General features: G+C 46.8%; 1 protein-coding gene and 1 pseudogene across 1 annotated transcript; one reads left to right on the forward strand and one right to left on the reverse strand.

Moving 5' to 3' along the window:
* The first annotated feature begins 227 nt into the window (after positions 1 to 227).
* Positions 228 to 2,994, forward strand: LOC136514384 (protein NDL1-like). The gene is made up of 11 exons (XM_066508348.1): positions 228 to 459; positions 1,077 to 1,176; positions 1,295 to 1,392; positions 1,493 to 1,581; positions 1,708 to 1,768; positions 1,863 to 1,949; positions 2,037 to 2,114; positions 2,205 to 2,261; positions 2,397 to 2,452; positions 2,540 to 2,675; positions 2,769 to 2,994. The coding sequence occupies exons 1-11, from the start codon at positions 358 to 360 to the stop codon at positions 2,988 to 2,990; spliced, it is 1,086 nt and encodes a 361-aa protein (XP_066364445.1). The 5' UTR covers positions 228 to 357; the 3' UTR covers positions 2,991 to 2,994.
* Positions 2,995 to 3,485: 491 nt separating this feature from the next.
* LOC136514383 (ABC transporter C family member 8-like) lies at positions 3,486 to 9,198 on the reverse strand (annotated as a pseudogene).
* Between the last annotated feature and the right edge of the window lie 916 nt (positions 9,199 to 10,114).

The following is a 10,114-nucleotide window of genomic DNA, read 5'->3' on the forward strand; positions in this document are numbered from 1 at the left end:
AAAACTATATATTAAAAAAATTCTAAAACGTCTTATAATTTAGAATGAGTGGAGTATATAAAATTATAAATCATCGCGTGACAGCAAACCATGTCCCCGTGTGAGATTGTGTGACAGCATGGGCCCAGAGGTCAGAGGAACGGCGACAAGAGCAAGTGCGGCCGCAACTAATCCAATCCGAAACAGTCGGGCCTCGGCCTGGGTTCGGCAGACGGCAGGCAGGAGGGGTACGACGACCCACCCGGTGAGTTTGACCCCTCGCCCGTTCGTCGGTCAAGGGATGACCAACCGCGCAGCAGCAGGAGCAGCCCTGCGGCGCCGTATATATAGCCGCCCACGCGCGGTGGCGGAGGCGGTATGAGCCGAGCCGAGGAAGAGGTCGCAGAGGGAGCAATGGCGGATTCTAGCAGGTCAGGGTCCGTGTCGGTGGACGTCGAGCGGATCTCCTTCGGCGGCAAGGTCCGACGACTTGCACCTTTCGTGCTTCCCTCCAACTGGAGATACCTTTTCATCTCTTAGGATGTGAATTGTGGGCGCCGCTCTGGTGTTGTAATTGTATTTGGATTGTTTTTCTTCCTTTGGATTTTTGTTGGTTATGGTTACGGGCAGGCTTGGGCATAATTGAACTGTGTTTGGTTTCTGATGTGCTGTCTGTAGTCCTCTCTCTTTCTGCTTAGAAATGATTGGCTTGGTGAAACTTAGTTTATAGTAATGGGGTTTTAATTTGTCCGTCACGTCGTCAAATGTTTTCACTTTTCGGTGCTTTTTGTATCCAAAGTTGTTATGCTGTTTTTGTCATCTCTATCTATCAACCACGGGTGCACAAAATTCTGCACTATTAATTTCATTTTCGTAGTTATGTACTTGTGCTTGCTATACAATGAGCATGTTGCAATTCTAATGTTTCTTCTTAAAATTGCTACCTATATTTGGTCCATATGTCCATCTGTCAACAGAAATCATCCAAATTTTGCCAAACTTTGTTCCACTTCCAAGTTGTTCTTATTTTTTTGCTTGGTGTGGACAGTGCCGCTGAAATAGCTGCTAAAAAGTGAGTGCTTTTTTGTCTTCCCCAGGAGTATCTTGTGAGGACGAGATGTGGTTCTGTAACCGTTGCCGTTTATGGAGACGAGGACAAGCCTGCGCTAATAACATACCCAGATGTAGCTCTGAATTGTAAGTGCTTCCAAATATATTTTTTTAATTTAATGATAACTGTTACAGTATGACTGAATTCCACAATCGGCATGCGAACATTGCTTATATCTTTCCGTTTCCTATTTGGCTTGGACAGACATGTCCTGTTTCCAAGGATTGTTCTTCTGCCCGGAAGCTGCGTCTTTGCTGCTCCACAATTTCTGCATCTACCACATCAATCCTCAGGGGCACGAGGTCAGTAATGCTGGTTCAATCTTTGCGACGCGGTGCGCTGGGTTTGTATTTTGAGTTGCTTACATGATCTTTGCTACGGTGTATGTTAAGAGTCCTACAGTTGGGAGCAGCTCCGATATCATCAGATGTGCCGGTGCCAACTGTTGATGATCTCGCTGATCAAGTCGCAGATGTGCTTGATTTCTTCAGGTATTGTACTGTCAGTTTGTGACATGACATTAGTCCTAATGCATGACTTCTTCATTCTACAATTTTTGCCCAAAAACTATTCATTCGATAACCACAGCTGTCTGATTTTAGTCGTACTTCATTCAGTTTAGGATCTGTGATGTGCCTTGGTGTCACGGCTGGTGCATATGTTCTCACTCTCTTTGCGGTATGTGCTTTTATGAGTCGGACTCCAGACTTGTGAGTTAATAGAAAAGAACTATCCTATGCTGACATAACAAGGATTTTATACTCTTTAATAGACGAAATATCGGGAGAGGGTAATAGGACTGATGCTGGTTTCCCCTCTGTGCAAAGCCCCATCATGGAGCGAGTGGCTGTATAACAAAGTAACTTCATCAATTAGTAACAATTTACCATTTTCTCTCGTGCCAAGTAATGCTAATGAATATTAATAATGACAACTCATACAACAGGTATTGTTAAATTTGCTTTATTATTACGGGACTCAAGGCCTGGTCAAGGAGTGCTTGCTTCAACGGTACTTTAGCAAGGTTGGTTCAGATCTCAATATTCTCATCTTGTTTTCTTGGGACTCATAGTTTATAGTTTTCAGTAACTGACGTGCCGATATAAGTCTGCAGAAACTGCGTGGGGATGCACAGTATCCTGAATCCGACATAGTGCAAGCCTGTAAAAGTGTTAGTCTCTTATTTTTTTTTCATTTAGGATATTCTCTTAGTTGTATAATACGTCATAAATACCAATAGGTTTCGCACATTCCTTTAGATATCAATCGTCAAATAGTGGCTGCTTACTGTTAATTTTATATGCAGTTACTTGATGAGAAGCAGAGTGAAAATATTCGGCGGTTTCTTCAATCAATAAATGAGTATGTTGTTATTCTTTTTTTTAATGAGTTTGCTAGAGAATTCATCTCTGGAATCTTGATGCTCATATGGGTTTCCCCTCCCACCAGAAGGCATGACTTAACAAATTCATTAAGGAAGCTGAAATGCCGCACGCTAATTTTTGTCGGCGAGAACTCAGAGTTCCATGAGGATGCTATCCATATGAACACAAAACTGGACCACAGATACTGCGCACTAATTGAGGTAATATTTGGATGTACGTGATGCCATATCCAGATAGAAGCATATCTGGAACAAAAAAGTGGTTACTCAGATTACTTTCCGAGTTAACTGCAGGTGAAGGATTGTGGCTCCCTTGTGACCGAGGAGCAGCCTTATGCGATGCTGATGCCAATGGAGTACTTCCTTATGGGATATGGACTTTATAGACCGTATCAGCTAAGCAGCAGCCCTCGCAGTCCACTAAGTCCATGCTGTATATCACCTGAGCTGCTATCTCCTGAGAGTATGGGTGTGAAGCTGAAGCCGATAAAGACTCGGGTCGCTATCAATTTCTAACACTGGGAAGCAAGCCTTTTGCATCAGAATGAAAACGGACTACCTGTCTAGGAAACCCGAAGACAGCCACAATCCGGTCGCTCTAGGCACAGAAGTGGTGGTCACAACTCAGTTGTCTAACATGGCAAATGGTCATTTCTGTTGGAGATAACCTATATAATGTACATCACCCAAAAAAAAGGGCATAAGGGGACCCTGTAGTGGAGATAATCAGGATGTGTGTTTGTTCAATTAGTTTGTGTAGTCTGCTTTCAGCACAAATGTAAATCTCAAAGTAGTTTGACAGAAACAATAAGAATCCGTCTCCTGGGTTTCAAATGTTCAAAACTTTGTCATGTGTTGTGCTACTGCACCTGCTATTCCTGGATTACAAAGGAGTTGATATACATACTTATTTTGATTTACTAACTACACAAAATGCAGGTCATTATTCTCCTTGAGTGAACAGATGAACAATGTATAGCCGACAGGAAATCTTCTATGGAGTGGCCATGTATTTATATTTATACTACAGTTCGTCCAGTTTCCTTGCAACTTCAGTTATAGTTGGACCAGTACTCATCGACAAGCTTACAAAATGCAGAGTTCTTATTTTCCATCAGGATTGATGGCCTGCTGTACTCGATCATCTTGCCTGCAGATATGACAGAATTTTATTACATCAACTTGGCCATACTCCAGAAAGGCTCTCCTTTGTCAGTGAATTTGTATCTCAGCCAGAATTGTTAGGACTGCTTACCGTAGGAAAGGACCATGACCATATCACTGTCTGTGACAGTTGGAACCCTGTGTGCTATGGTGATGACTGTGCACCCTGAAAATTCTTTCTTGATGACCCTCTGCAGGATGGCGTCGGTGGCCGAGTCGATGGATGCTGTTGCCTCATCAAGGACCAAAATCTTGTTCCTTCGGAGGAGAACACGCGCAAGGCAGAAGAGCTGCCGTTGACCGGCGCTCCAGTTCTCGCCGTCATCACTCACTGAAAACATCAGGATGATTAGCAATCAGAGAGCCTTCAGTGCTATACAATACAGTTCTGACAAAATTGTAGCATCTGATTGGTTCAGAGGGCATGCTCACCTGGTGATTCAAGTAGTCCAGGAAGAGCACTGATTGTTTTCTTCAGTTGACACTTATCTAAAACCTGCAGAAGACTACTGCATTAGGATCAGGATTAACCACCGTGTGCAATAAAAGAAGTGCAATGTTGCTATATTGGTATATACTAAAATACTTGGTCCGGTAAATATTTCAGAACGTATATGTACTAATCTGCAGCTCAGATTTAGTTTTGCTGACCTCCCAGATTTCCTCGTCACAATGCAGACCTAGAGGATCCACATTACTCCTTACACTGCCTCTGAAAAGTGTTGGCTCTTGGGGAATGATGCTGAGCTTCATCCTCAGATCCTTCAGTCCAATGGTGCAAATGTCAAGATCATCAATGAGTATTCGGCCGCTGTATGGGTCGATAAGGCGGAACAGTGCACTCAAAAGAGTCGTCTTCCCACTCCCAGTTCTGCCAACAACTCCAATCTTGTTTCCTGCTGTAAATGTGCAGCTGATTCCGCGCAGAACCGTAGGCGCATTTGGCCTGTATTTGACCTGAAAAACATGATCCAGTTTGAACATCTGGGAAATTGATGAATTATTTGAAAGAAACAAAAATCTAGAGCTTTGAGTCACTTACTCTCAAATTATCCAAATCGATTCTTCCTTCAGATGGCCATGAAGGAGGAGGCCTTCTGTTAGGGATGACAGCCGGAGGCTCTTCTGGTAAATGCATAAACTGCATGATCCTCTCCACAGATATGACATAATTTTCCAGATTTGAGTAGAATCTTGTTAGGAACACTTGAGCAGAAGAAAGCGTCAATGCATATGAGAGACAGAGACCAAGGAATCCTACGAAATAAAGCAAGAGCATAATTAAATGGTTAGAAGATTCAAACCATGTGCTCAACTATCTTCCTAAATAAAATTCTCTACCTGGAGCAACAGCTCCCTCCGGTAGTGTGACAAGAAGGATGGATGACGTGATGATGACCAAGATTTGCAGTGCTTCTACACGCAAAAGCACCCACTCCAGTGCTGCATTGGTGTAGAAGAACAGTGTCGCATCTGTGTCTATGAGCTGAAGGTTTCTCTGAATAAACCTCTTTGTAGCTGCAAAGGCCCTTATGGTGGTCACTCCCAGCATCGACTCTGCCGCGAAGTTCATGACAGGCGCCTTTGTTGTTCCATTGATCCTTACTAGCTCCCTCGCTGATGCAATGTAGTATCTCTGCAACATTACCATAATTTTCATTTGTCTCACCATGCCAGAGCAAGGAATTGAGTTCAGAAATGGTGTTCACCTGAATGTATAACAGAACAATCACAACAGGAACGACCACTAGTACTACTTGCCAGGTAACCATGGTCATGATAATTATGGTTCCTGCCACTTCAATTGTGCCCGAGATGACAAAGCTCATAGTATACGGGATGTCAAAGTCTAAGATGCTAAGATCAGACGAAGCCTGCAAGAACATAGTCAGCATTTCCATTTCCTAAAATGTCAACAGGTAATAATCGATATATTCAGAATAGTTTACCCGGGTCATGATCCTTCCAGTTGGAGTGGAATCGAAGAACAGCATTGGGGCCCTGAACAATGAATCCATGAACCCTGAAAAGAACTCCCTCGATGCTTTCAGGCCAAAGTGAGCAGCAAGAAGGCTCCTAATATAGGCGAAGAGGCAGCTTGCAGCTGCCATCACTGCATAGACTCCAACCACAAGTTCGACACTAAACTGGCGGCTTTGAATTGCAATTGCAAGCCAATAAGTTGCCAGGCACTGCAGGATGACGAACGCACACTGTGCGAGTATTAGCAGGACGAGGAGAAAACGGCCCTTCGACACTGAAACATAGTCCTTATATGGTTTCAGTCCAGCTTCTCCTAGTTCCCTCTTCTCCTCTTCTGTAAGTTGGACTGACAGGAGATTAGCATCAGATATTTCCGCTTCGCTGTTCTGCGGTATCATCCGTATTTGGTTCTGAAGAAATGTGCCTGGCTCTTCTGCTCCTTTGCCACGATCCTGGGAGCCTAGTATTGTTTTTGAGTCCCTGTGAGCATTGACAAGCTGTTCAAATGCTGTGCCAGACTGCAGAAGCACCTCATAGGTTCCTTCCTGAGTTATCTCCCCATTTTCCATGACCTGGGTGGAAGGATATATACGCTTAACCAGTGATAGGTAATTGTTTCAAGATAGTTAATTTATAGTGCCAAACTCACTCACCAGAATCTTGTCAACCTTGGAAAGGAACTCCACTTGATGTGTCACAAGAATCACAGTCTTGTTCTGAAGTGCTGCCATCACACAGTCCTACATACATTCAGGAGCTTCAGACATATCAATGAAATGATTAGTATGTATCTATGACAGTAATCTATCAGAGGCATTCTTACATTGAAAAGAGTAGCAGCTGTATGTGCATCAACGGCACTGAAAGGATCATCGAGAAGGTAAATGTCCGCGTCATTATAGACCGCTCTCGCGAGCTGAATCCTCTGCTTCTGTCCTCCACTCATGTTCAAGCCTCTCTGACCAATCTCGGTTAGGTCCCCATGCGGAAAGTTCTCAATGTCCTTGTCCAATGCACAACACCTTATCGCCTTCTCGTAATCCTCAGTGTTCATGGGCTTCCCAAAGAGTACATTATCGCGTACAGTGCCGCTCTGGATCCAGGACGTCTGTGAAACATAGGCAACTGAGCCAGACACTGATACCTGAAGAACAGAAACGGGGAAGGAGATTAGTTCATGTCATATGCTTGATTTGATACTTAAAGAGCATTTAATTTTGAACAAATGTGCACTACTTGACATACCGATCCGGACATTCTTGGTATCTCGCCGAGCATTGCGCACAGCAACGACGATTTCCCTGCGCCGACAGGCCCACAGACCGCAATCTTCTCACCCCGCACTGCCCTGACATTGATTTCTTTCAGAGTTGCAATGGCCTTGCTAGGCTCCCAGCTGAAGAAACCATCTTGCACGATGAGGCTCGTGTCGGAGGCTATGGATGTCCTGTCCACCGCGTCGTCCTGGAACTCATCCTCGGCAAGGAATTCGCCAATGCGATCCAGCGATATCTTGACTTGGATCATGATGGACATCACCTCTGGCAGCACCCTCATAGGCTCCGACATGACGCGCAACGTGGCGAGGATGGTGAACACGACGCTGGCATCCAGCGGAGCGCTCCGGAGCGTGGCCGTCCCCGCGAAGATGACTGCGGAGATGATCGTCGGAGACATCCAGTACAGAGCGCTGCCGTAGGCCTTCTTGATCTGCGTCTCAGCAAGCCACCGGACCTCGACGTCGCGCAACCGCTGCACCGTCTCCCTGAACCTGTCCTCCCACGACTGCAGCTTGACGATCTTCATGGCGTTGAGCACCTTCCGCCGTGGCGCGCTGCCGCTCGTCCTGCGCCTGCATGAACCGTGACTGGTACCGCTGCAGCATCCTGGCGAGCGGGACGTTGAGCACGCCGCAGACTGCGACGGGGACCAGGCCCGGCAGCGTTCCGGCGCCCACGGTCCAGAAGAGCATCGCGATGGCGAGGGCGAGCTGCAGCGGCATGCACCACACCATGTGCAGCCAGAACGGGAACTCGCCGATCCGGTACGCGTCGACGGCGATGTAGTTTGCGACCTCGCCGGCGGAGTGCCGCGTCCGCCCCTCGCTGGACAGCCTGAGCTGCTTGTCGAAAGAGGGCGGCCATGAGCGCCGAGCGCATGCGCATGCCGAGCCGCCTGGACCCGAAAGAACCAGTGCCTCTGCGACAGCGACTCGACGACCTTCGTCAAGAGCAGGACGAAGACGAGGGCGATTCCCGTGGCGAGCTCTCGCTCCCGCTGGTACGAGTAGGACACGAAGCAGTACAGGATCACCGGCGCCGCGCCGAAGGACAGTGTTCGGAGCAGCGTGTACAGCGCCGTCAGGAGGAGCTCTTTCCTGTAGCACTTGGCGAGCACCCAGAACACCAGGTTGCTTGTGCTTGTCCTCCCCGCGGCCGTCTGCCTCCGCCGGAGCCATTCCTCCAGAAACGTCCGGCGCGCCTCCGCCGCGGCGTCGTCGGCGTCCAGCGGCGGGATGTCGCCGAGGTCGAGCGGCTTAGAGTACCCGAGCCAGAGCAACGGGTCCACCCACGTGAACGTCAGGCGGCTCAAGTACCCGGCATCCCCGAACGCCGCCTTTCTCTGCTCCCCGCCTCCCGCCGTCAGCAACGGCTGGGTCTCCTCCTCTCCACCATCGCTGCGGAAGGAGAGATTTCTGCAAACACTTACTGCGCACAAAAGAAGCATCGAGCTGACAACCCACGACGCGATGTCAAGCACGCCCATCGAGCTGCCCCTGACGATCTTCTCCACGCTGTACGTTGTGGCCATAGCCGCAAGCACTGCCCACCACGACATGGCCACGGCCCGGGAGAACCTGGTCGGTCGAACCACCAAAGAAACCGAGACGACAATCCAAACCAACCCCCTGACGAAGAGCTCTGCCCTGGAAGACGAAGAGGAAGAGGAAGAAGAGCCCCATGCCCCGGAGCAGATGCACGCAATGCCAAGAACGGCGCAGCAGAGAGAAGTAAGAGAGCACAGCGACGGCAGGTCCCTTGTGCGAACCCTGAATCTCTTCGCGCAAGCAGAGACCACCAAGCTCAGGATGTAAATAGCGAGGAAAATGAGATCGATAAGATCGATGAGGCTCCTGTGGAAGCACAGAGATTCCATGTCGACTCCGAGTCCGAGATGATCTCCGTCGCAGGTTGATGCGAGCATTCGGCTGGGCACTGGGACCACAAAGAGGAGTAGGTTAGGCGAGAGGACATTAACAAACAGACGACGAATTGAGAAAGAAAAATCACGCACTTTCCATGAAAAGAAATCTGGCAATGCAATGGTTTCAGTACGGATATAGTAACTTTATTGCTCCTTTGCATCTGCTGCAGAAGAGGAAGATCAGTTCCGTGAAGAGTTGGAGGCGGAAGGATAGCTTTGGATACTACCTACCTTGTAAGATCAACGGACGAGGAGCCATTGCATTCCTTGTTTGATTTCTCCACTGTCAAGCTGCTTGGAACCTACTAGGACAGGGAAGAAATGATGAACATGTCGACTGCCACCTAAAGCCTGGCCACAAGTACACGGGTACTCCTACCGTCCACGGGGGCAGCTATCATCGTTGGTCTCAGAAAACAAAATACAGTACAGTACTGTCAATCTTCCAACGCAAAGGCAGGCCGCTGCTCCCACCAAACGTCATTTTTCTGATCTTTATTGCCGAGGGAGATGCATGTTGTTCTGACAAACATGTGAGCAAGCCTATACTTTTCTTTGCTGCAATGTGCGCTTGGATGAGAGCTTACGCTTGTGTCACCCATTTGCTTATGCTAAGCCTGCAAAACCACCACACAAGCTGATTTGGGTCAAAAAAGATGGTGTACGGTTTCATTGGTGAGATTTCTTTAAGTTTGGTTTATAGAAAATATTAGCAACATGTATATCTTCAAATAAGTTTTTTTCATAAAAATATATATCCAACAATGGATCTAATAATATTAATTATTCACCATAAATATTAATATTCTCTTACATATATTTGGTCAAGGTTCAAACTATTTGACTTTTTGGAAAGTGAGAATTACTCTTTGGGTGTGTTTGGAGAAATAAGGTGGTCTATCTTCTACAAACTCCTCACCTTTTTGTTTAGTTTGTTGAATGAAATGGATTCATCCATCACCACCTCATTCTTCGTAAGCTAATAATTAATATATGTACGAGGAATTGGTTGATTCCACCAAAATTTATAGGAGGAACTCATGATGCACCACCTCGTGAAGCATGAGATAATTGCACAAACCAAACACCATTCGTAGACGGAGGGAGTGGCCCCCTTCACCAAGACATTAATAATGTTTTACCACTTCATCCTCAAACAGACCTCTTAGCTGTACCAACTCAGAAATCATGATAGTTTCTGTGACCATTAACTAGCGTGCTAAGATCTCTTAGCAGTACCAACTCAAAAACCATGATAGTTTCTGTGATCATTAACTACAGTCATAACT

This window comes from Miscanthus floridulus, chromosome 16 (genome assembly GCF_019320115.1).
Source record: "Miscanthus floridulus cultivar M001 chromosome 16, ASM1932011v1, whole genome shotgun sequence".
Classification (NCBI taxonomy): domain Eukaryota; kingdom Viridiplantae; phylum Streptophyta; class Magnoliopsida; order Poales; family Poaceae; genus Miscanthus; species Miscanthus floridulus.